We start from the raw sequence: 27,878 nt of genomic DNA on the forward strand, positions 1-27,878 counted from the left end.
GGGAGCCGGGCCGGGGTCGGGGAGCTGGGAGCCGGCCCGGGGAGCTGGGAGCCGGGCCGGGGTCGGGGAGCTTGGAGCCGGCCCGCGGCGCTGGAAGCCGGGAGCCGGCCCGCGGTCGGGGAGCCGGGCTGGGAGCCGGGAGCCGGGCCGGGGTCGGGGAGCTGGGAGCCGGCCCGCGGGGCTGGGAGCCGGGCCGGGGTCGGGAAGCCGGGAGCCGGCCCGCGGCGCTGGGAGCCGGGGAGCCGGGCCGGGGTCGGGGAGCCGGGAGCCGGCCCACGGCGCTGGGAGTCGGGGAGCCGGGCTGGGAGCCGGGAGCCAGGAGTGGTCGGCCAGGGCCCGAGCCGACCCAGGCTGGAGCCGCCGGGGGCCAGCCTGGGCCGCGCCTCCTCCCCCCCACACGCCCCCTTACCTGCTTCAGGTTTCAAGCAGGGGAGGGGGCGGAGACTTTGGGAGGGGGCGGAGTTGGGGCGGGGTTGGGGGCGGGGCCGGGGCCCCGGGAGTGTCCTCCATTAGGAGGCACAAAATATGGTAACCCTAGTTTATAAGATTAGAAAACATGCCTTGTTAGTGATGGACTCTAGGAGCTCAGTCTATTTAGCTTAACAAAGAGAATGTTTCTTCCTATTAATATTTGAATGCTGGGAGGGAGAAGGGGTTAGCACTGAAAAGCCTAGCTGAAGAAGCAATTTGAATGTGAAGAGGAAGGTTGCTGTTGAACAAGGAGGGAGTTCAAATCATGGGCATGGAAGAAGGCTTGTAGATGGGAGAAGGGACAAAAGGACTGTCAGGCAGGAAGCTTAGAGAGGAGTATGGGCAGTGGTAAAGGGTGTAAGATGAAGCAAGTGCAGAGGTGTGTGGGGGCAGAGGGGGTTATACAAAGCCTTGAAGGAGAGGACAAGGAGCACAAGAATAGAATGCTTTAATGTAAATAGAGTGCAGTAAACAAACAGAGGTCATGCTTCATCATGTAGGTCACATTCTTCTGGGATAGCACACCTAAGGTTATGTCTACACTGCAGATCTTACAGCAGCACAAAAGTGCTAGTGTAGACAGACCCTAAGTCCCTGGTGTAACACTCGGTATAATGAAATGAAGGTGAATTACAGTAGAGGATGTTTAGAAGGTGATCTTTAGGAACACTTATGAGTTGTGGGGGATCCAGTCCTCCCAGCAGTTCTGTGGTTCTAGGGAAAATGGGGATGGTTTTAATCTCTACATTATATAAAACATGAATGTGGTAGTGTAGTTGTTAGTTTTTAAGGTTTTTCCATCCCTTGACTGGAAGTTTTGATTGAAATCATTCCTGGGGATTGGAATTTTAGTTAGTTCTCAGTTTGTTTATAGTTAGGAAAATGTCTTGCTAGTCAGATGGTGGGTAGCAGAGGAGAGTTTAATGTCCCTTTGATACGGTCAGTGAATTGGACATTTCTGTCAGGATATCTACAATTAGGCTTGCTATAGCCACTCCCTTTATCACGTTAAATGTCTTAACATGATCAAATAATTTGATTTCTGTCAAAGGAAGCAGTTACAAATTGTATTTCCAAAAAGATGAGTTCAGCCCAACTCCCTATATTTAGATAAGAAATTTTACTGAAAAAAAAAATGCTTGAAACCATTTATTTCTACTAAGGAAAAAGGCATGAGCCAAAAAATTTCAAACTTGGATGCCTAAAATTAAGCTCCTCAGGATACATCTGACGAAGTGGGTATTCACCCACGAAAGCTCATGCTCCTGTACGTCTGTTAGTCTATAAGGTGCCACAGGACTCTTTGCTGCTTTTACAGATCCAGACTAACATGGCTACCTCTTTGATACTCAAGATATATTTAGGAACCCAAATGTTTAGGTCCTAAATCTTCAGAAGAACTGAGAACCCAGAAGTCCTTTTGAAGACTGTAAGAGCTGCATATACTCAGCACCTTTAAATATCAGGCCTTTAGATTTGAGAGAGAGAGTAAAATTTATATTTTATTTTGGGGAATGTGTAGGTAATGTCCATCCAGTTCTGTGAACATGTTCTCAAAAATACAAATTTTGGGATATAATTTCTTTTCTGCTTATATAATCCCTCCAGTTCTCTATTGTAACAAAACCCATAGTTAATCATCAAAATTATATTAAAAGTAACTAGAAATTTTTAACACTACCAGATTTTTACCATTTTCTCCTGGCAAGGAAGTGAACCCATTGAAGGTGGCATCCCACTACTTTTGTCTACCACTACCTTCCCAGTACCTTTCTTTATGACTTATCATCGGTCTAACCTCACATTGTAAACTCCTTGGAGTAAGGGCCTTGTCTTTTTCATTTTCCTTGTAAAGCAGCAACTCTGCTTGTGGTGCTATATATAAAGAATAGACAATGGTGATATAGAAAGACTATATCTGCATTAGTTTAGGATGTGTGTGCCACTTAAGAGTGCTAAAGCCATGATTGTCTTATAGAGGTCATTCTAACCTAATGAGTGCCATAAAACCTTAATATGAAACCATCCTGTATTCTATTTGCCCTGATACAAGCCCATTGAAATAAATGGAAAGAATTGACTTTCGTGAGTTTTGAATCAGACCCTATTTGCTACACTTCACAGAAAAGAAAATTAATGATGTTTGAGCAGCAAAAAATGTAATGGGTTATTTTTTTGTATATCACTTATGAGTCAACTATGCGGTCCATAGAAGAAGAGAAACGTTATTGAATACAGTTTTTGAAAGCTTTAAAGTTACATAAATAACTACATAAATACAAAATAATGTTGTAATTTTAAATATCCTCTATCTCATGACCTTCCAGGACTGGGAGCAAGTGCTGTGTGTTTCACCCGAAAGGGGAGAGTCTCCATTTTCCAAATGAGACAGCACTAATTTCTAGCCCTTGTGATTTGTATATTGGACCTTAAACTGGTCACTGGTGCAAGACTGAATATTGTATATCCTGGACTTCTGGCCAATGTAATTTTGAAGCTTAAAGTCCAGCGTGGCAGGGGAAGGTAGGAAATATTTGGTAGGGTTTTCATTTTCAAATAATAATTGTTTAAAAAGTTAAAACTAGTCCCAGGGCAGATTGGCTAGTGTGCAGAGTGCAAGTATGGCTGTCAGAGGCGTCATAAGTGCAAGTTATCACAAGACTCCACAATTTCATGTGGGTGTTTCTGCCACAATGACATCTGGGATGTATTAAGTAATTATTACGTACATTAAAGGGACACCGTCCCATATCTGACCTCCACAGTTTGGTTTAGTTTATTTGGAAAGTTTTTACATGACATTTAAAAACAATTCCAACAGAGCTTTTTGTTTTTACTGACAGCCATTTTTGGATGGCGCAGCCCAATCTGTCAACATTTGAAATAGCAACATTAGGGTGAAAAAATAGGAATACTCTTTTAATCCCCGTGGGACTGAGATTTTTTTTTTTTTTTTTTGGTCAGAGCAGGAGAAATGTTTGCCTCAAATGTTCCTCCTAAATAAAGATAGTTGGTGTGTATGCGTTTGTAGCCAAAACAGACCAGCCTTGTGATTGTTTGAGAATCTAGAAACTGATTTGTGTAGAAACAAAAGTGAAATTGACTATTCTATTCTTGTTTCCAGGCTGACTGAAATGCAAAAAGTAAACAAACAAGCTAAACAGACAAGCCAACATCCTAGTTTTATAAAAAGGAACAATTTATGAGGAGAATAGGAACACTTTCTCTTCTGACTCTTTTGAACTATAGCCAACTGAGAGCTTCTTGGAATGATCAAGTGAAAATATTATAATAGAAAACTAAAAAAAAATCTGACTGTCTTCTAAGATAGTTATCATGCATGCTTAAGTAGCGAAAAGTAAATTACATTTTAAAATTCTCTCAGGTTTATGTCAGTGTCAATGCTAATAAGAAAATGTGTTTTTAATCTGATGTCCGTTTAACACAGAGGTAAATTGCACACAGACATCAAGAGGATAACAGAATGCCTTTGTTTTTGATAAGTGCTAAAAAGCATCACACATAGCAATTTACCTTTTTTGCTTATCTAATGTAGAGACTGCATTAATTGTTGGAAACCATGGGTTACACTATTTAACAAGAGGAATTTTCTAATTCTTGCTTTGATTTCACACAAAAGGTTAAGAAGTTGAAGAGGGAACTCTTTCATATGAAGCAAGAACTGCTCTATAAAGAACAGGGCTTTGAAACACTGCAACAGTAAGTATAAGAAAATAGTTGAAATTGACTTAAATAATTCAATCTACTAGTTAGGACTAAACCAAATACAATTATGATTGTACAGAGTTGCAGTGAAAAGACTAAGAATAAGAAAATGGCTGGAAAGAATCCACCAAAAATGAACTGTTTCCAAAGGGCTAAAGCTTTTTTTATTAGGCTCCAGAGAATCGATAGAAACCACAAACCTGCTTTGGGAGTAAAAAAAGCAGTAAAACGAGTTTCATCTCACATGTAACTTGCCCATTACACAAAAGTGTGTTGGAAAAGAGCAGGAAGGAGGCTTTGTCGTAAGTCCCATAAGAAGGGAGATTAGATCCTGCCTGCCCCCTCAGCTGGCATGGAGAGAGAGGTCTGCTACCATAAGGAGGTCTGAACAGTGCACAGCAGAGAACAGCTCAAAATGAGTTGCAGTTTTGAGAGTTAAGGGAGATCTTGCCTTTTTAAATGGATCACTCTCGAGCCCTGCATCATACATCTTCTCAGGCTTTATCTACACTACAGAGTTAGGTCGATGTAAGGCAGCTTAGATATATGTCAGTGTCTACACTACAATGTTGCTTCCACTGAAGTAAGCAGCCCGTTGCACTGACATAACTCCACATCCACGAGAGGGGCAGCTGTAGTTAGGGCGACACAATGTCCCTGTAGACATGGCGTTACTTATATCGGCTGTTATATCGGGCACTGGCAGTCCAGGCTGTCAGGGGAATGTGGGCTCAAACTCCTGCTGCCGCCTCCCAGTGAGGGATTGCAGGGCTGGGAAGCTGGGGGACCTCCAGCTGTGAGGTCCCTGCGGGAGTCTAAATGTGAAATAATAGTAGCCAGAAAACAGACAAAAATGTCAATTTCACTGCTGGTAGGCTTCTTGCTGTGAAATTGCAGCCCGCTCAGGCTCACAGATATGAACCCGGCACCCAGCTGACAGCTCGGGCTGTCGGGTTGGGGTGTCCCAGCTGTGAGCCAGTACCCGCCAACGGCTGGGGCGAAGGGGAACTGCTGTGAGCCCCATGCCTACAGCTGAGGCTGTCAGCCAGAGGGCTTCTGGGCTCCAGCTGTCTGTCCCACAATGCCTCACTTCAGTCAGTGGAAGCGCTCCTGGTGAGGATGCGCACCACTGGCAGAAGGAGCAAGTGTGGACATGAACTTCTGCTGTAATTATTGCAGTGGCTGTACGTCGACTGAAGTCGACTTAATTTGGTAGTATAGACGAACCCTTCAGTATCCGAACATCAGCCAGGCTAGTTCTGCAGCAGAAAGGTACTTCCTGGGAATGGCAACCAACTCATGGTGGCCCCTATCCTGACCAGTGTGAAAGTGTAGATAGTTTTTTACTGCGGAACCTTTTTATAACTGAAACCTGCATGGAGGGGCAGGTAAGTCAATTTATTTATTGATTCTGTGCTACAGAACTCCTCCCTCTGATTTAGAGTATTTGCACAGACTATGAATTCATATCTTTGTGAAAGATGACAGCTGGATTTTTTTTTTTTGTAAAGGAACCTTCTAAATACTAAAAGTGGAAATTGTAGGAGGATTCAGTTTCACTTCTTGGGAATCCAGTACCAGTTTTAGCCATAACACACTTACTTACTTAGTTAGGCAGATGCACACAATTAGCAATTTCAAATTTCTTTTTACTGAATAGCATTCCTAAAATAAACCATTACAACACAGCCGTTACAACTCACCCTAGCTAGACTAACCTCACTAACTAGTGATTTGTTATTTTCCTTTAAAGTGAAGAATGTTACACGGGGTCTAAACCCTAAAATATATATGTTTATTCCTTTATAAAATAAATACAAGGATTGGGACTTCTGCTTTCATGTGGGCTCATCCTGGGTATTATATTGACAACAAGATAAAACATCGAGTTGCACCACATAATCAGTTGTTTCAGCGTTCACAATACTGAGCATGTACACAATTTCAAATAAGAAAAACTGACCATTAGTGTAGCTGTTAGGTACACATGGTGTCTTTGGTTCAATAATGTAATACACTTCAGAGACATTAGACCTCCAGTCTATGATTCCTCCTTTGTGGTGTTTTCCCGGCCTCAATTCCACTGACTTCTGTAAATTTACAAAAAACTGTATTGAGATCCAATCCGCAGACTCAGCCTGGCACAGGGGTGGGTAAACGATGGCCCGCGGGCCAGATCTGGCCTGCTAGCCATTTTAATCCTGCCCTCAAGCTCCCACTGGGGAGCAGGGTCTGGGGCTTACCCTGCTCCAGCAGGGGAGTAGGGTCAGGGGCCGCTCCACACATCTCGGCCCCCTTCCGGCTTCTACGCATAAGGGCAGTCATGGGGCTCTGCTTTGCACGTTGCCCCCGAGAACCACGGCCAATGGGAGCTGCGGGGCGGTGCCTGTAGATGGGACAGTGCGCAGAGCCGCCTGGCCGCACCTCCACGTAGGAGGCGGAGAAGGGACATACCGCTGCTTCTGGGAGCTGCTTGAGGTAAGCGCCACCCAGAGCCTGCACCCTTTAGCCCGCCCCCTACCCCAGCCCTGATCCCTGTCCCACCCTCCAAACCCCTTGATTTCCGCCTGGAGCACCTTCCTGCACCCCAAACCTCTCATCCCCAGCCTGCACCCCCGCATGCCCCAAACCTCTGCCACAGTCCTGATCCCCCTCCCGCTCTCCAAACCCCTCTGTCCCAGCCCAGAGCACCCTCCTACACCCCAAACTCCTCAGCCCCACCCCAGAGCCTGCACCCCCAGCCTGAGCCCTCACCCTCCTCCTATTCCTCACTCCAGCCCGGAGCCCCTTCCCACACTCTGAACTTGTCATCGCTGGCTCCACCCCGGATCCCACACACCCCAACTAGAGCCCTCACCCCCTCCCGCACCCCAACCCCAATTTTTTGAGTATTCATGGCCCACCATACAATTTCTATTCCCAGATGTGGCCCTCGGGCCAAAAAGTTTGCCCGTCCCTGCCCTAGCAGCTCTATCTTCTCCCTGCAGTACTTGTCTGGATCTGACTGGTGTTCAAAATGTGTGCCAATTTTACCCCTGTTGGAAATCACTACTGCTTGGTTAGGAGTTTCCAGCTTCTAGCTAAAGGTGTATGTACATGCAAGAAAGTCTGCTCCTATGAACAAAGCCTTTCATGCCAGCTTCAACACAGCTACTGAGCAGATTAACTTCCTGCACTCCCTCTAGTGTGCTAAATTACAGCTACTTGTTTGCAGTCACTCAAGGCTCTATACTGCCACCTTGTCTGGGAATGTTTCGGTATCAACTCAGAACAGGCAGAAACAGCAGCTGTAATTACAGCTGCTAAGGTTTTTGGCGGAACACCAGACAATAAGAAAAAAATGAAGAGAAGGGAGTTATATAACCATGCTCTAAAACAGCTCTATAAACTACCTAGGAGAAAGAAGAACAGGAGTACTTGTGGCACCTTAGAGACTAACAAATTTATTAGAGCATAAGCTTTCGTGGACTACAGCCCACTTCTTCGGATGCATATAGAATGGAACATATATTGAGTTGTGACAACTCCCACCTGTTTATGCTCTCTGTATGTGTGTATATGTATCTCCTCAATATATGTTCCATTCTATATGCATCCGAAGAAGTGGGCTGTAGTCCACGAAAGCTTATGCTCTAATAAATTTGTTAGTCTCTAAGGTGCCACAAGTACTCCTGTTCTTCTTTTTGCGGATACAGACTAACACGGCTGTTACTCTGAAACCTACCTAGGAGAAGACTGTGGCATGGTTAGGCTAGTACCATACATAGGAAAACAATCCATGTATGTATTAGTCATGGAAATGTATAGCAGTAATTGGAAAACATGTTAATGTGTAGGTTAGCATGGCCTCAGCCATAGATTGCATCAGTAAATAAAATAGTGCAACTTCTGAGCTGCCTGATGGGCTCTGAAGGTCTCATACTGCAAGGAGTTGATTTAATTCCATGGGAGCTGAGGGTGCTCAGCCTCTGTAGTTGGGCTCTAACAGCCTGGTTTTCAGAGGCTCTGAACACTGGCGGCTGTGCTTCACTCCTGCAGGTCAGGCCCCAAGTGACTAAGCATTGCTCAGACCTATTGCTAAAGAAACTGACAGCATGTTGTGACCCGGTACATACTGTAGTTGTCACCTTGCTAACAAACATGTTTTTCCTGACTAGTCTGAACAGCATTTTATTAATACCATTATTTGTATTATGGTAACACTTAATGGTCCCGACTGAACCAGGATGCTATGGCTCTGAGTACAGTATGGTCACATAATAATAGATAATCTTTGTCATGAAGAACTTACAAAGGCACTGGAGAAGACAATTATTATCCCTCTTTTACGGATAGTGAACTGAGGCACACAGAGAGTGACTTGTTCAAGTTCACACACAAACTGGCAGAGCCGAGACTTGAACCCTGATCTCTCTGCTCCCCTGTGCAGTGCCTAAGCCACAAGGATAGCCTTTCTCCAAAGGTGTCTCAACTTGTACTAACTAAAACATACTATAAACTACTTCCTGTGTAGTTTAATAGAACACTTTTACACAACCTGATTCTCTGAGATGGAAGAAATTCCTGGTTCAGGAAACTGATAGCAAAAAAAAAAGTGAACACAACTGTTGCTGCAACACCTTCAGTCATAGTGCGATAAGAACTAGGGATGGGGATGTAGCTTTAAAGAGAAACTAAATTATTTTCCTTTGTGTTGGCATATAGAGACCAAAGTCAAAAATGGGAGTGGAAGGCATGCAGCAGCTCATAATATCAGCCCCTTGAACTCTTTAATTGTGGATAAAAATGAGATATGCATTATTTAAATCTATAATACGATGAAAGGAGGGAAAGGGAAAAAAAAAGATAATTGCCTGGATTTATTTAACTATAAATTAAACTTCCCTGGAGGCACACTTTAAGCTTCAGAACTGTTTTTTTTTTTTTTTTTAAAGTAATAAAAACTCATGCCACTGTCCCTGGATTAAAGGTTAGCCAAGCACGCTGGCTTTACTATATTAATGCAACAATGAAGTATTGTTTTAAAGCAGCTTGCTTGCAAGTAATTTTGATAGGAATCCAAAGCATGTTTGAGAAACTGTCAACAGCATACCACAGGAAAACAATGGACATTTGTTGTAGAAATTCAGGCAGTCACTTCTGAACAGCACTAATCCCATTAATTTAAAACAGGAAGACAGAATATTTTATGTGTCAGAGACCCTTCATGTCCATCTTAATTACATACAGAATAAAGAAGTTGCAGTTTGAATGTGGCACATCATTCTGTTAAGCAGCATGCAGCTTATTACCTGACCGCTCATTCATGGCTCTAGACCACAGGCATGTCCTATAGCTATTTGACCTTAGAAATGAGGTAATTTATGAAAAATCAAGTGACAACTGGCAGTAAATGTGCCCCTGCTCATAAGAGTTTCTGATGTAAATTGAAACCCAGGATATTTTGTCTGTATAAAACTAGTGCTGAGTGGAAATGTTTTACAACCTCTTATCTTTATTTTTAAAGCCCCTATTTTTCCATAATTTATGTAAAGGGGTATGGTCTCAGTGCTGTGGCACTGTATTTGGATCATGTGGGCTAATAACTAGATTGGGCCAAAACAAACATATATTTCCACTTCTCTAATGTGCACCCATTGTAATTTCCAGATGTGATAACTGCCTTTGTTTTATGGTGAAAGTGCTCTGGACAAAAAAAAGCATTTTTCTGCTGTGCAATAAAAATGAGTCAAAAGGTAAATGTCATCTTTGATTTGCTGTGGGCATTCATCATTTGTTTACAGCTACGGAACAGAATTTTCAAAAAGATACATCCAAGTTTCTATGCAGAATGAGTTATGCATACAGTTGTCAATTAAACAATTTGAGCAGCACTTACCTTTTTGCAGGTAAAACTGAATATTTGGCTTTGGAAATCCTTTCAGAAAACATGGTCTACCTTATTCCAGCATTTATAATGGTTGGCACTGGTTTTGGGTTTCATTACCAAACTTTTGCACATGGGGGACAAAAACTTAAATTTATGTGCGCAGACTGCATTTCTGCACACAAATAGCCGATTTGCTTAGAATCATAGGACTGGAAGGGACCTCAAGAGGTCATCTAATCCAGTCCCTTCTCTCATGGCAGGACTAAGTATTATCTAGACCATCCCTAACAGGTGTTTGTCTAACCTGCTCTTAAAAATCCCCAATGATGGAGATTCCACAACCTCCATAGGCAATTTATTCCAGTGCTTAACCACCCTCACAGTTAGGAATTTTTTCCTAATGTCCAACCAAAATCTCCCTTGCTGCAACATAAGCCCATTGCTTCTTGTCCCATCCTCGGAGGTTAAGAAGAACAATTTTTTCCCCTCCTCCTTGTAACAACATTTTATGTACTTGAAAACTGTTATGTCCCCTCTGTCTTCTCTTTTCCAATCTTCCCTTATAGGTCATGTTTTCTAGACCTTTAAATCATTTTTGTTGCTCTTCTCTGGACTTTCTCCAATTTGTCCACAATCTTTCCTGCAATGTGGTGCCCAGAACTGGACACAATACTCCAGTTGAGGCCTAATCAGCACGGAGTAAAGCGGAAGAATTACTTCTCATGTGTGGCTTACAACACTCCTGCTAATATATCCCAGAAGGATGTTTGCTTTTTTTGCAATAGTGTTACACTGTTGACTCATATTTAGCTTGTGGTCCACTATGACCCCCAGATCCCTTTCCACAGTACTCGTTCCTGTGCAGTCATTTCCCATTTTGTATGTGTGCAACTGATTGTTCCTTCCTAAGAGGAGTTGTTTGCATTTGTCCAGATCATTTTGAATTATAATGCTATCCGCCAAAGCACTTGCAAACCCTCCCAGATTGGTATCGTCCACAAACTTTATAAGGGTACTCTCTATGCCATTAGCTAAATTATTGATGAAAATATTTAACAGAACCCGATCAAGAACTGATCCCTGTAGGACCCTGCTCATTATGCCCTTCCAGCATGACTGTGAACCACTGATAACTACTCTCTGAGAATGGTTTTCCAACCAGTTATGCACCCACTTTATAGTAGCTCCTTCTAGGTTGCTTTTGCCTAGTTTGTGTATGAGAAGGTAATGCAAGACAGTATCAAAAGCTTTACTAAAGTCAAGATGTGCCTCGTCTACTGCTTCCCCCCATGCACAAGGCTTGTTACTCTGTCAAAGAAAGCTATGAGGTTGCTTTGACAGGATTTGTTCTTGACAAATCCATGCTGATTGTTACTTATCACCTTATTATCTTCTAGGTGTTTGCAAATTGATCACTTTATTATTTGCTCCATTATCTTTCCGGGTACAGAAGTTAAGCTGACTGGTCTGTAATTCTCTGGGTTGTCCTTATTTCCCTTTTTATAGGTTGGCACTATATTTTCCCTTTTCCAGTCTTCTGGAATGTCTCCTGTCTTCCATGACTTTTCAAAGATAATCGCTAATGGCTCAGATATCTCCTCAGTCAGCTCCTTGAGTATTCTAGAATGCATTTCATTAGGCCCTGGCAACTTGAAGACATCTAACTTGTCTAAGTAATTTTTAACTTGTACAAATGCAGTACCTTGCACAAAATCTTGACATGAAAAATTATGGCTGCAATTCTAGCACCTACTTTTGAAAACTGGATCTTAATGTCCAAAGTCAGAGGGAAAAATATAGTTCTCTAATATAAGTATTCTTGTAAGTTACTGTGCATGCACTGGATGCTCAAGATGACTTCTGATCCTGGACGTGTTTATGCATTCCTCACTCACAAGATTAACATCTTCAAATGAAGATGATGGACGATGATAGAAGCAGAAAATCAATTGCATAAAAATGCATTCTCTACTAGATGATAACCTTTGTGAAGATGCCTGTTTTTGTTTAAATTCTGCGAGGCACAACTGTAATAGTTTGCACAATGCTATGAAATATTCAGTAAAATAGTACCGGATAGGAGAAATGTGTTTATAAATGGCACTTGTTGAAGTAAACATGGCAAGATAAAATGAAATACCTTTTGTCTTTATGTTGTACAGAGTAAACAGCTTAAAAAAAACAAAACCCTTTTTTTAATCATTGACATTCCAAGAATTGTTTGCTCTGTAAATTACCTACTGTCTGGCATATGATATTAATTCTCCAGAGATTCTGTGGGTAAAAGAGAGCCTGGAGATTGTCTGTCTGTGTGAACAGAACTGCTGTTCTTAACCATTGAATGCCTAAGAATAGGATGGATCGAGGGACGCTGAGCCAAGCTTGGTGGTGGTGTTTTCTGCTTACCTGTCAAAGTGCCACAGCATGGATCTGGATATGCGGGGGAGTGTAAAGTAAGAAAAAAAAAATCAGACTTTACCGTGATCATTAACAGCAGCAAGAATCCATACATTCCTTCTCCTCCCTCCACACAATTAAATATTCAGGAGTTAGTATTTTATTTATGTTGCACCCAAAGGCTGTGTCAACATTAGCAGAATTTAGGGGGAAAAAAAATTTCCACCAGTGCTTCCACCAGTTCAGCTGTATTCATGTTAGTATTTGCAGGAGTCCTACTTTTAGAGAACGCTTCAACAGCTTCTGATCTTTGCTGGTGAGTCATTATCCTTGCTGCTGGAGTCTTGTCTGCACTGAGGATTCCAGTGATATTGCTGAATTGGTGGTGGTGCCGCTGGGCATTTTTTCCCAAATTTATCTAATGTACGTACACATAACTCTCGAGCTTGGAACTGGATGTGGGATGGCTAGATTTTTTTTCAGTGCATAAACCAAGGCTCAAATGATAAACATTTTAATGAAAACTTTGTCTGTTAAGGTAAGTAGTTATTTTAAAAAGGAAGCTGTCTCTCTAATACCCAATTCTCTAAAAATGAACTGTTCCTGAAATGGACCAGCAAGGATCTTCGTTTTCTTTTCTATGTCAAGCATTCCCAATCTGTCTTTTTACAGAATTGATCAAAAAATGTCTGGCGGTCAGAGTGGGTATGAACTGAGTGAAGCCAAAGCCATTCTGAGCGAGCTGAAGTCTATCAGAAAGGCCATAAGCTCAGGAGAAAGAGAAAAACAAGATTTAATACAGGTATTTATTGATCGATTGTTATCTTGAGGGGTTGATGTCAATTTTTTTTTTTTTAATTCTAACCTGATCTAGTGTTGTAAACTACTCTTCACTTGTACAATGTCTGTAATCAGAGGAACTCAAGAATTTTTCAGCATGAAATATACCAATTTACAGATGAAGAAACCAAGGCATTTAAAGATTACATGATTTGCCCAAGGTCTCATAGCAAGTTGCTGTCAGAGTCAGGACGGGAACATAAATATCCCGGCTTTGACCAGAAGTTCCTGTGGTCATAGCTTTAAAAGAGCCAAACATCAACAATACAAACCATAGCGCCGAGAGAGATTGAGAATGCATGTTAAATATTTTCCCTCCTGTACTTAAGAACCCTGCGTGAAATCCTGGCCACATTAAAGTCAATGGAAGTCTTGCTATTGATTTCAGTGGAGCAAGGATTTCACCCTGAGTCTAACCGCCACTGTACCCATTCCTGAAAACAGGTTTTGGCATAACTAGCTAAATAGTCAGTTAGTTGACCCACTTAACAACAACAACAAAAGCGTCTTTCTTGTCATTACATAAAGAGCCAATAATGTACCCTTCACTTTGTCTGAGAAGTCTACTTGTCTTAGGCATTTTATTTATTATCTTTTTATCTTGTGCATTTATGTGTCATATACTCATTTGATTTTATATTTTAAAAATAAACCTGTTGTGAATGCAAGGTCCAAGATTAAATTAGTATTTTCTGCCTTTTTATTTTGAAATGGTTACACTATTTGCTTGGATCAGCAATTCTTTATAAAATATTAGGACATGGAAAGGTTGACTTTCCATCTGCATATGGAATACAAATGATTGAAAGTTAACAGAGCTCTTTTTCCTTTATTTCATCCTGTCCAGCTGATCACTGAACTTTACAGTGTATTGTGCCATGAAGTTCGGTGGACACATTTGTTTAACTCATGGTGTTGCCTGAAAAGTAATTTGCAAATATAAGCAACCTGGTTTCATAGATTGGGACTGGGAATCAAGAGACCGTTGTTCTATTCTTGTTTCTGCCACTGGCTTGCTGTGTGACCTTGAGCAAATCACCCTCTCCAAGCCTCAGTTTCTCCATCTATAAAAACAGAAAAGACCATTTATTATTTATATTGAAGTAGTTCCCAAAATGTTCTCAGGGTATTCCAAGCACGGGGGAAGATACAGTGTCTTCCCCAAAGACCGCATACTTCATCTATAATGGAGATGTGTTTCTGGGTAGAAATAAACCAATAGAGCTATTTGGATGGCTGGATAACTTAGTGCTAAATGAAAACTGAATGTTTATTCTTTTGGGATTTTTGATTAAATGTCTCAGAGAGACTGTGTGGTAGATAAAATTGATGTATGGGATCCTTTTCAGATTACATTGTGGTCCTTCTGCTCCTGAAGAGCTCTGTTGTGCCTTTTAGAAACAGCTTTCTTAAGCAGTCTCCCATGCATTCCCCTCTGCAGCTGGCCAGCTGTGCTGGTTGGTACAAAGAGGACACTAGGTCAAGGCCCTGATTCTTCTTTTGGGTACATTTGCGGTGGCTGGTGGTACTAGGCTCGTGCAGTCCTGGCATTCGTCTGAACGCAGACTGAGTGGACATTTAAAAGGAAGAGAGACACTCAACTGTACACCTCCCCAGGTCTAATCTGGAGCTGAATGAGGAAATAAGCTTCACACTATAGTGCTTAAACTATACATTGAAATGTAGCAGTGGTGAAATGTTCCTGAAATGCAAAGATAAAATAGTAAAGCATTCTCTGATTTCAGAGCCTTGCAAAGTTGAGAGGGCGATTTCACGTTGACCAGACCGTTGGGAGATCTGAACCAGATTTGAGGTCCAGCTCTGTAAACTCTCAGTTGTCTCTCTCTAGACAGACTCTGGATGCAGGGTCTCAGACAGACATTTCTGGCGATGTAAGTCCTTTTCATTTTGACAAGGGTAAAGGGAGAGTGATGGCAGAATACTGCTGTTAATGGGATTGGAATCTTTACTCTTATTGCTGTGTGTGTAAGTAGGTGTAAGGGAAAATTACCTACCTCGGTGCCAGGTAAGTTTTTAGTTTCCCCTTAAAAATTTAATCTGAATTTTTATTTAAAATTAAATAAAAAATAATTTGCCATGAAGCCTTTATATAGTAATCTGATTTTATCAAACAATTCCTACATAATATAGATGAACAGTTCTATAACTGGGTAGTATTTCTTATTTATTTGTATGATCTGTTTGATCTTAAAACATATTGTGAAAACAAAGTAACGTAGAAGTTAAGTTTTTAAAGCTGATCTCTTTCAAAAACAGGATTTCAAAATGTACCTAATAATTTAATTTTTGAGCAGCTCAAAACCAATTGGTGGAATTAGCCTTTCAGTGATTGTCATTAAAATCTTCTGTATGTCAGTAACCCAGACACCTATCATGGATTTGCATTCAGAAATGTTTATCAAACATTGGCATTTTCCTTGATTTTAGTGAGCTAAATGACTGCACCACAACTAAAGGTGGGGCACAAGTTGTCTGGGCTTACCAAAAGAAGGTAGCTCTGCTTTGGGGTAGGAGGAAGGTCAGAAACTGCTGCAAAAGGTGCTTTGCGGTGGTGACTCACCCCCACCCCGCCCTCCCTCCCCAGGAATGTGCATAAAGGTACGGAACCTGGGTGGAGCAAGTCTCTACGTCCAATCAGCAAGGAAGCCAACACCCACCCCCTAGTGGAGGCGAATGGCAGGCTGGGTTAGGGCCTGCTGTGGGCATTATGCTAGTTGCCCCTTTTAAAGGGGGCTGGGAAGGAATTTTCCCCGCACCACCAGAATTGGCTTCGGTGGAGTGTGTTTTTTTCGCCTTCCTCACAGCAGGTGTGAGGATGGACCTTTTCTGGTCAATAGAAAGGGTGGTAGGCCATATGTCGCAACTTATTTTGTAATATTGGGTGGATGTTCAGTGCAGGTACTCCATAGGGAGGGCAGCCAGTGACCAGATAAATGGCCTGGTAAAGGACATAAAAGGAGGTCCTGGATAAAGGAACAGAATGGGTGAGGGAGTTTGGGGACTCCAGTGACCTGGCACGGCAGGGAGCCAACCCCCTCCGTTCTCATAGCCCTCCGAAACCCTCTCACGAGGCTGGTGGATGGTAAGGTCCAAGCCATGGGTCAGTTGGGGGACCTGGATGGAAACAAAGGGGGCTGGTGAAAGCCCTGGAGAATTGATTTAAATAAACATAGATTTGCCTGCACTGTACACTTTTTATCTGCTGGGTAGTCCCAGACTTCTATATAATAAAATTGCGGCCTGATTAAAACCCATAACAAGTCTCCTGTCCTTGTGGTGTACCCAGACAATGTATAAAGAAAAGATTGTATTAGGTTTTCCAGACATAGGCATTGTCTACACTACCGCGGTAAATCGACCTAAATTCTGCTACTCGAGCTACGTGAATAATGTAGCTGGAGTTGATGTAGCTTAGGTCGACTTACTGCGGTGTCTACACTGTGCTGCATCGATGGAAGACGCTCTCCCATTGACTTATCTTACTCTTCTCGTTCCGGTGGAGTACCGGAATCAACTGGAGAACTCTAGTGGGTCACTAGACCCACTAAATCGACCCCACTGCATCGATCGCAGCAGGGTGGATTCCCGGTAAGTATAGACATGGCCTAAGGGCGTAACTTAGGTGTGTCTTTAGCAAATGCTATTTCATTGAAATTCTACTTTGAATTCTATTGAAGTCAGAACTTTTGATGAAATCAATGTGGTTCAAAGTAGGATTTAAATGGAATCACAGCTGCTTACACCAGATCTGAATGTAGCCCTAATGTCAATTTCACAGTTGAAAACAAAACAAACATAAGAAAAAATCACTATACATTATGAATTTGAGTAGTGTATTAATTAGACCTTGTACTGAAAACAGTTGGCAAACTATATTGCTACTACTGGGCATATTTCCATTTTAAGTAAGTAATTTCTGTAGTACATGCATTTGCTTTGTGTTATGGATGTGTCTTGTATGATAATAAAGGTGATATTTTTTTCTCAACAGATTGGAGTGAAAAGTAGATCAAATTTAGCTGAAAAAGTCAGACTAAGTCTTCAATATGAAGAGGCAAAAAGAAGGTAATAGGGTTAGTTGCTTTGTTAAATTAAGTAGATTGTGAATTGGAACATGTTTCAGCATATAATGCATTCTGTAGCAGTACATAGCAGTAATCTTGTGCTTGCCATGACATCTAGTGGAGGGTATTTTTGGACAAATTGCAGCCAATCTATTCTTTTCAAGGCTGTTTTCCTTTTTCTTATTTCTGTCAGAGACTTGAGTACTAGTTTGTTCTTATTGTAAAGCACAAATTCAGTTTACTATGGCACAAGTGGCTTTTTGGTTTTACAGAGTTGTCTCTTCTCAGAGTGCGAGTTCCAGTGTAGTCTTTGATTGGCTTAATTATCTCATTTCCCCTGGGAACTTGGATAAATTAACCAATTGTATCCTTTTGAATGCTTTGCCCCGGGAGAAAGGAAATCAAAATCTCCACAACTGATCAATGGGATGTCCTTCAAAGAAAATGCTGCAGTGACTGCTCAGAAAAGTAATGAAATTTTGATTAAAGGCTGCCACAACACCGGTGTAACCAGGTTTTGCAGGGCCGAGTGGTCCTAAGCTGTCAATTGCACATGATTCTCTTTGACCACCAGAAAATATTATGTAGCACTGGGAAGAGATTTACTATGCCTGTTTAGCCATAATATGTGCATAGGTCACTTGTAACTAGTGTTCAAATTGTGCTCTGTTGATACTATTTCTGGTACTTCTTCACAAAATAGGTGTGTCAAAGTCAAGCTTTTATCAGAAACCAAGCCTATGACCTCACCAATGAAGAGGCTTTGTCTCTATAATGAGAGGAAAACAGAAGCCTAGAGAGGCTTTTCACATTGAAGTTTCAATTTTTAAAGAACTAAGGAAATTCCCAGACAAAAATGAGATCTAAGATACTATTAAAGTTGTAAGTAGATATCAATTTAATGAGAACATAACATTGGCAGTCAGGGATGGAAGAGGAGACATTTGAAGGCCTAGAAATTAAAACATAACTTTTTTTAAGAGTAAAAGGCAGGAGATTACACAAACAACCTTTATTGTGCCCCATATAAGCACCTAACAGCTAGTCATCTTACTGGGAAACTGTACCTCAACCACATGTCCAATATAAACCATAAAACTTGGTTTTGCCAGTAAATCAGTACTGTCTGCAAAGATGTAAAGAGACTGGGCTATGGAGCTTACCTCAGTATCAAAAGTTGTATGTTTTTTTGGCTCTAGTTCATAATGTAAATAACATCAACTACCATCCAGAACTGTAGATACTAATGCACAGCACCTTTCCATAGGGACCGTTAATTTAAATATAGGCCGTCCTCGTGACACAACACGATGTGTTGGTGTCAAGAAACATGGCATCTCATGTCTTCTCTCTATCCACGTAGCCCAAAAACACTGACTGCATCGGTCTACCAAACCCACCCTATAAAGTATACGTTGATAGGAATCATAATACTGCACCATCAGATCTAGCTCTCCCCTCTTTACATATGGGATTTGGGTCAGACTTAAGGTTTTTATGAAACCTTAACTTTGAACTTCCAAGTATTTCTTCTTTATAACTAGAACATTTTAGTAATATCATTTTAATTGAACAGATCTCTGTTTAGAATTTGGGCTGTAGTTTAATGGAGACATGTCTGGAAATAACCCAGTAATTTGCATCCTTTTCAGTTCTAAAAGGAAGCAAATGAGACTTCCTGAAAGACAGAACACATTTAAAGGCTCCTTTTAAGGGAAGGGACATCCTGGTTTTATAAGTGACGAGAGAATGCTTTTGATAAAATTACTGTATCTTGAAATAATGAACAAAGGTAACCAGTTTGTCCTCAACCTCAATGCGTAATCATATCACAGCATCTCCCATGCCAATTACGGTAGCCATAATCATTATTATAAAAGTAATAAGTATGACCCTTCTTTCTGAAGTGTCAAATGTGTGAGATTCACTTGTCTTGTATTAAAAGAGCCAAGCAAGGGAAAAAACACTTTCAAATGGGTTTCCCAATTTGGAAAGTATCAGAAAATATTTTCTTTTTCAAAAGGCTACTTACAGTTCTTTCTTTTTTTCTTTCTTTCTTTCTTTAAAAATAGCAAATCCTGTAGGGCAAACTCAGATGTTGCTACAAAAAGTCAGCTTTACTGGCCTCAACTACAGCAGATAAACACTTTTACAAGTATACAATACTTCAAGTGAATTTTGGTGCTCATAAACTGTGCCTGACTTGGAAGTCTTTATTCACAGAGGGCAGGTACTGCATGAGCAATGATATCTTGCTAATGTGCCTTGACTCCGTTAAGTGGGGACTGCCTCAGAGGGTGAGAGGGTAATTCAGTTTTCATGTCCATTTAATCCTTTTCCCTTCTGATGAAACTGCTAACAAGGGTGCCAATTATGATAGTGGATAGCTGGCTACATCAGAGAAAGCTCTGAGACCACCAACTCATCCCATAAGCCACTGAACAGCTGTCAACAGTATCTACTATCAGACACTACCAAGGTTAGCTAGATTTGAACCAGTGACCTGGAGATAAGTCTCTACATCCCATTCTCAATGTGAAACCAACCAGTTGATTTCCCTACAAGTCTCGCTTCCCTAACGGGATGTTAAATATAAATAATTGATATATTGAGCGGCTCCAAAATATGTTTACATATAAATTAAACAGTTTATTTTTTCAGTCTCCCTAGTTGTTTGGTTACTGACTTCATACTGCAGCTCAAAGTACTGTGTTCAGCTTTGGTTTCATTGTTGTTTTATAAAATATCATGCTACTGACTTGTTGTGATTGTTTTAAGCTGTTGGAGTGGGGAGGAAGTCTCAAAGATCTCAGTTTGTGATTCAACCAAGTTTGTCCTTCTGATTTCTGAATTAAGTAATGGGGCGGACAGGTTATTGAGAAACTTGTTTTTTTGTGATCAGTGATGCTTATAATATCATGCTTATTTAACATTTTGATTATTAATTTTCCAGTATGTTGAGGCCGTTGTTTATGGCTTTTCTAGTTGAAGCTAAAGAACAGCTGATGTTGGGTCTTTCCTGACTGCAGAGAGCGTACGAATAACAAATTTACTCTTGTTTGTGAAATATTATATGGGCCAGATCCTCAGCTGGTGTAAAATTGGCATTGAAGTCAGTGTAGTTGCACTGATACACCAGCTGAGGATCTGACCCATATCTATTTAACAGTGACAAGACACGCTCTGCTTCTTACCCTGAATTATCCTGCAATGTGCTTCTTTCTCACCCTTCCCTTGCTCTGACCTTCTCCCAGTCTAGAAGAGGAGAGGTGCTGAATGGCTCCGGGAAATGTTATTGGGTGGGATAAACAGCTTTTGAACTAGGTGGCCTGTTATGTTAGTAGTTACTGAAAGTTGCCATCCAGTAGTTATGTGGCCCATGTGATGTAAGTTTGATGGTCTTTGTAACTCCCAGTGGGCTTCTGTATCTATGTCATGAAAAGCCACAATACAAATGTGTGCCCCTGTTAGTTTCAGCAGAGAGGTTGAGAACTGAATGGTTATGGAGAGGGAACTACTAGAAGTAGTCCTTCCTAGTCAGGGTTGAGTCATGTTAGCAGGATAATGTTGGGAAGCTTCTACCGCCCTTAGATATACTGTATCTGTTCTGACGATAAGCAGAAGACTTGCAGTCTAGCACGTTTGACAATTCACCCAGACTTTTAAATATGTAATCTCCCTTTCCTTTTGCTTGCAAGTGTTGATGGTACCTTACCTTTCAGCAGGGTGATAAAACTTCCTTCATCCTTTGAGACTCATTCATCTATTTGCCACTAGAATTTGTGCCCAGATACCATGCTCATTATGTCACAAAGTTGTCCAAATATGCTATTACTGCAATACTACCAGCTTCTAGCACTTTAGGGTAAGTGGGTACCTCTCTTGGTTCCATGATCTACCCAGTGCTTCTACAAGGTCAGCAGACTGATGTTTTCAAAACATTCAAGCTGTAAACTGTATTTTTAAGTCAGCGTTTGGACTATAGGAGAAAGAGGTTCACATTTTAAATCAGGGGTAGGCAACCTATGGCACGCATGCCTAAGGCGGCACGCGAGCTGATTTTCAGTGGCACTCACACTGCCCAGGTCCTGGCCACCATTCCAGGGGGCTCTGCATTTTAATTTAATTTTAAATGAAGCTTCTTAAACATTTTAAAAACCTTATTTACTTTACATACAATAATAGTTTAGTTATATATTATAGACTTATAGAAAGAGACCTTCTAAAAACGTTAAAATGTATTACTGGAACGCGAAACCTTAAATTAGAGTGAATAAATGAAGACTCGGCACACCACTTTGGAAGGTTGCGGACCCCTGTTTTAAATATATAAATCTTCACATTTTTGTATGCCCCCATATATGAATAAAAAAAAATGTATAAGGGACCATGTTTTGGGGCATAAGCCAGTCATTAGCTGCCTGGGTTTTGGAAGAAACTTCCCCATATTGGCAAGGACTGGGGTTCCTTGTACCTTCTGATGTATCTGGTACAGATATAGGCTACTGGACTAGATAACCCACTGGTCTGATGCAGTGTGACAATTCCTACATTTTCGTGAAGCAACATTAATTGTAAACATAACTTTTTGTGCAAAATCTATACCCTGGTATGTACATGTCGCCCACCCTTGTTGGTACAGTAGTTCTAAATATTGTCTCCATTTTGCACTCCCAATTCTTTGGAACTGTTCAGTATGCCAGACCCAAACGCATGTATCTTTTGTTTTAGCATGGCAAACTTAAAGATTGAACTATCTAAATTAGATAGTGAGACCTGGCCTGGGGCACTGGATATTGAGAAGGAAAAACTGATGCTGATCAATGAAAAGGAAGAGCTTTTAAAAGAACTCCAATTTGTCACACCACGCAAACGCACTCAAGATGAGCTAGAGCACCTGGAAGCAGAAAGAAAGAGGCTGGAAGAAGAGCTGCTGTCTGTGAAAAGCACTCCTAGTCAAGCACTTGCTGAGAGGTACGTTTTCATCTTTTGCTAATGTTAAGTACTGTTATCTGCAGTTTAACCTTTGTACTCATTGCAGGTCTGTGCTGTGCCTTGATGGACCATTTTCCTTCAGTAACTGTTCTGTGTAGATCGTAATTACATTTATTATTAATCCACTGGGCAGTAACACAGAGGATACTGTTGTATCATGAGAGAAAACACACACCCTGTATGGGCTCTGCAATATCGGCTGCTCTGCATTTGTTACCAGCATGAAATGCCTATGACAGATGTTGGATAATTGAGGAATGTCAACATACCATCAGGAAGGCAATACATCATTCACTGCTTTCGGATAATAGCTGTAAGCTATTTGAACTCTGGCTATTTGATTGTTGCAACATCTGAAATCTCTCACTGTGGGTTTTATTACACAAAAAATGCAAAAGTTTCACTGCTTTTAGCTCAGAAGAAGAGGACAGTTGCAGCAGAACTTCACTAATTTGCACTAGTAAATAAGCTACCCATTGCAACATACTGAGTTTTGCCAGCTGGTGAAAGAGCTTGAAAAAAATCAATGGAAACTTTGTCACAAAATACGACTTACGTTAAACAATGGTGGATGTAAATTTTATCGTGGGGATTATTTCTCGTGCGTTAGTAAATATACTGTAGTATGTCTGTTAGAAATAAAGAAGTCAATGTTCAGACTTTCACTATAGCACTCTGTCAAAGGTCTGATCCTGCTCAGAGTCCCATTAAAGTGAGTGGCAATGGGAGCTAGATTGATTTGAGCCCTAAATCATTGAGTAGAGAAGAGACTCCCCATTGCTATGTGCAAATTATGTAAATTGTATATTAGCAAAGGGTGGATTAAGCAAGGTTTGATTTACGCCCTTTTAAATGCTTTAAATTGTGGTTTGTTTGTTATCCACAGAAGTGGGTGAGGTGTGATCTCAGCCCTTATGAAACTACTGAAAAAATTTCCTCTTGACTTTTTTGATAGGAAGATTCGATTTGAATGTTTTAAAATGTTTAAACCTTTGTCTTCTTTGTACAGTTCACCCTTCAATAGAGGGAGCAGGCAAAGACTATATGTGCTGCACTCTGGAAGTCTAGGTTTGCGAAGGAATAGGACTAGGTTTGAGGATAGGATGTAGGGAGACTTGTGAGAAGGGGCTGGCAGGAAAAATAAGGCAATTTGGAAGGAAGTATAGAGGAGCGGGATTACTCAGAGAGCCAGCATGTTGGTGTGTTTAGTAATATATGTAGTCTCAAGAATAATTCCTGACTCGTGTGAATTCGAAGTGGATAGAGCCTTATAGATGTAGAGGAGTGTTTGAATGAAACTAAATTTCTAAGGAAGAAATTAACCAGCTGTGTTAAGTAATATCTGATTAAGTTACCAGAGATGTGTTGCCCTTTAACATCCATTGATCAAGTAATAAACAGGAAAAACAAAATCATAAAATCACATTTATTACCAATTAAAGAGTGTAAATGAAGGGTTTGATAAGTAGGCTAACAAGTAACAACTGGATCCTGGTTCTTATGCTATGATTTAGCAGTTGATTTCTTAGTCTGTGTCTGAATTTGCATGTTTATCACTAAGGATATGTGCTTATAGGTGTGTGCACATGAATAAGACACATTCTTAATTTACATGAGTATAATAAAAGAGTAAATTACATTTTCTTCCGCTGTGAAGAAGAGATGTGATAACGATATTTTCCAGAACTCCAGTTTACTGTGGCTGGCTGGTGACCCATTCTGGACTGGCCTTTCCCTCTGTCCCTCCACAAACTATCCTCTAACTAGGATGGCAGAATGCTGTGTCTCTTCCGAGGCGGTCAGTAGTTCTGGTATTCTGCCTTCTGACCAGCAGGTGGTACTTGAAGATTAGGGTGGCTCATGCATGCTTGCTAATGAATCTCAACCTGTAACCTTTATAACTTAATAACTAAATCCCATACCTCCAAAGTAAATAGGCTCTTTTCACACTAAACTTGATTTGTTGCATCTCATGCTGACTCAGAGATACTCTAAATTTTGTCAAAAGATTCAAAAGTGAATCTTTTCCTGAATTTTTAAACTCTTTTAATTAATGTTCAAACCTCCAAATGTTACTTCCCAGAGGACAAAAGAATCACCCCTGCAGTGATCGTGGGAGCAGCCAGTTCACAAAACCCATCTTTTCTTCAACAAAAGGCAGTGTGGCTGCATTGCAGTCTTCTTTTATAATCTTCAGTGAATACGGTAGGCTTCTGTCTGGTTCAAATGAGTACGTCGGCTGTGATTGCTGTAATGAAGCAACATTTTAGAAAGCAGCAGATCCTATCAAAGTTTGACAAGAATAGTAAGAAAAAGAGGTCTGAACCAAAAGATGTGCTGTGTAAAACCAAGTTTCACAGTGTAGCCTAGGGATCTCTGGGAGAGGGTAGGTAAAACTGACATGAGTAGCTGTACTCACAGACCATTTACAGAAGTGGGTAAAGATCATATATCAGATTCAAAAAAGCATAGGCAAAGCCTATCCTGGCTATTCTGAGGAGCCTCCAATATTATCGCACAGAAATAACATTCAGTTTTTCCTAGTTATGGAACGATCAAAAGGGCCACCTGCTGTTTCTCCTTGATTTCCATTTATGGTAGTGAGTTCCTTTATCTTTTTGGCCCTAGGAAAGGTCCCCTGATTAATTGTAGACTGTCTGGTCTTTGAGGGAGTTATCTAGTGAATTCGAAGTTTTTCTGTGTCCTTTTCCTTCCATTATTGCTTCCAAAATGGTGGTATGGTCTTGTGTTTGCATCTACAACAATGTCCAGATCATGTTGGGAGAAGGTGGGGTTGGGGGCAGAAGAAGTGAAGCTGCTACATTTTGAGGTATCGCCTACTCAGTTAGAAAACTTTCTCATGTGAAGGAACTGTCCCTAAGTCTAGAAAAATGGCTGATGTATTAAATATTTTTTTTCACATTTAGACTTTGTTGTGGAAAAGGACTAAGACAAATTCTCTGTAGTTTTCTAGAAGTTCTGCTGATAATTCAATTGCATTCCTTTAAAACACACAAAATATTTTTGTTCTTCTTTTAACAAAGGGTCAGGTCCTCATCTGATGTAAACTTCACTAGAACTATATCAATTTATAGCAGCTGAAGATCAGGCCTAAAATATTTTTCTTAATGCTATTTTAAGTCTCATCTAAATGTCTTTATTTTATGTATATATCTGTAGAAATTACAGATTGTGTAATTAACTTAATTTCTGAAAATAAGTTGTTGTGTTTTTTAAAGTACAACCTATCAGACTGTCTCAAAAACACATGTATAATTACCTAACACTTTGGCATATGAACTTTAACAATACATGATCTATTAATAGTCACTAAAAAAATATTTTTAAAATAGTACAAATCATTCAGGTAGGATGCTAATCCTTTCCCCTTTACTACTCGTGCAAATTGGCCATCATTTTATGTAACTGGGGCTACAGAAAATCCTTGATATAATCATAGTCCAAAACCAAACCCTTCTTGTCTTTAAACTATTATACATTCAGCAGGAAATACAGCATGCAGAAATGCTGGTCTTAAAACAAGAAATACCTTTATTTTGACTAGACTTACTTTATTTGCATCAGGCTTGGGGTGAAATCCTAGCTCCACTGAGGTCATGGATTAAACTTTTATTGACTTCCTTTATCACTTAAAAGAATATTCCCTTTAGATTTCCAGACTTGACTCAAGATTTGTTTACCATCATTGCTGAAACAGTGGCTGAGCATATGGTACCAGTAGCAAGGAATATTTAAAGATGACTTAATAGGAAATCAAAACGTTTAGAAATAGTGACTAGGAGGATTAAATTCAGTAAATGAATATGAAGCATTATCAGTTAGTTGATTTCCATTTGATATCAATAATACCTAAAATATAAATATTGCATGACTTCAAAAAATTTCCCAAAGCCTCATGTTTTTTAGTTTATATTCTATTGCAGTCTGGTACTCCTGATAGTGATTTTATGCTGTCAACTTGTATTTGTGACTCAGCCATCCTATCACTGAAATCTTTGAGATTTAGTGACAGAATTGACATCGCATTCTAAATTAGATGTAATTTCACTTAACACTAACATTGAATTGGAATAATCAAATGTTATTTCCAATGACTGAACTGCATTAAATATAATAGCTAGAGAAATCTTAGAAGTACCAGTAGATTGATTTAGAGGAAATTTCATTTTCAGCTGATTGTACAGCCTTGCTAACAGAAATATAGGTATATGAGTAAGGGACACCAGTAAGAGCAAAAGGCTTCTTATCACATTTTCTGTAGTCTTCATTGTTACTGGTAACTCGGAAGTTACAAATTTTTGCACCTCCTTCCTTACCTAGTTGCTTCTTCTACAAGGGAAGGTGAAAAGCCACAAAAATATTAGTAAAAGATTAACATTGCCAGGGGAGAGAAAAACAGGAGAAACTATAGTTAAATAACTGCAGAAAGAACTGAAACATTACAAAATGGCAGAAATGGGGGAAAGAGTCTGAAATCATAGATTATAACATGCAGCAGAAAAAGTGAAAGGGTTTAGCTTGGGAGCCCTGGGAGACTATCAGCAGCAATATCAAGACACTGAATGGGGCCATCCCTACTCAGCATCTGCTTAAAGTTAGGCTTCTCTTTAAATGCTTTGCTTAGTCCTGGGACTCTCTGAGTGTAATCATCTGTTTTTCATGCAGAAATAGTATCTTTGAAGGTGTACTTTGCATTTGCATTTGAACCTTGATTTGTTCCTGCTGGTACTGAGTGAGGAGTCTAAAGGGAAAATTTAGAAATAAGCCTAAAACTTCTTAAAACTAACCTAATAAATGGCTAATACTTGTGATTCAGCGAAATGTTGTGTAACTTGACTGAGCAATGGCTAATGGGGAACATAATAATCCACAACTATGGGAGGGGCATTAGTTACTCCAGCAAGAGATAACAATGTATCTAGCATTATGTATGAATTTTATCAATACATTAGAAGCAAGAGGAAGACCAAAGACAGGGTAGGCCCACTGCTCAGTGAAGAGGGAGAAACAGTAACAGGAAACTTGGAAATGGCAGAGATGCTTAATGACTTCTTTGTTTCAGTCTTCACCGAGAAGTCTGAAGGAACGCCTAACATAGTGAATGCTAATGGGAAGGGGGTAGGTTTAGCAGATAAAATAAAAAAAAGAACAAGTTAAAAATCACTTAGAAAAGTTAGATGCCTGCAAGTCAACAGGGCCTGATGAAATGCATCCTAGAATACTCAAGGAGCTATAGAGGAGGTATCTGAGCCTCTAACTATTATCTTTGGAAAATCATGGGAGACAGGATAGATTCCAGAAGACTGGAAAAGGGCAAATATAGTGCCCATCTATAAAAAGTATCAGAGGGGTAGCCGTGTTAGTCTGAATCTGTAAAAAGCAACAGAGGGTCCTGTGGCACCTTTGAGACTAACAGAAGTACTGGGAGCATAAGCTTATGCTCCCAGTACTTCTGTTAGTCTCAAAGGTGCCAC

General features: G+C 40.4%; 1 protein-coding gene across 1 annotated transcript in view; it reads left to right on the forward strand.

The window, feature by feature from the left end:
• Positions 1-27,878, forward strand: part of WWC2 (WW and C2 domain containing 2) — a gene marked incomplete in the record, with an annotated part of 165,696 nt that overhangs the window by 89,672 nt on the left and 48,146 nt on the right. The window contains 5 exon segments of the mRNA XM_034770785.1: positions 4,112-4,191; positions 13,136-13,265; positions 15,049-15,195; positions 17,316-17,389; positions 22,120-22,362. Coding sequence (XP_034626676.1) covers positions 4,112-4,191; positions 13,136-13,265; positions 15,049-15,195; positions 17,316-17,389; positions 22,120-22,362 — 674 coding nt within the window.

The sequence above is a fragment of the Trachemys scripta genome, chromosome 5 (assembly GCF_013100865.1).
Source record: "Trachemys scripta elegans isolate TJP31775 chromosome 5, CAS_Tse_1.0, whole genome shotgun sequence".
Classification (NCBI taxonomy): Eukaryota; Metazoa; Chordata; order Testudines; family Emydidae; genus Trachemys; species Trachemys scripta.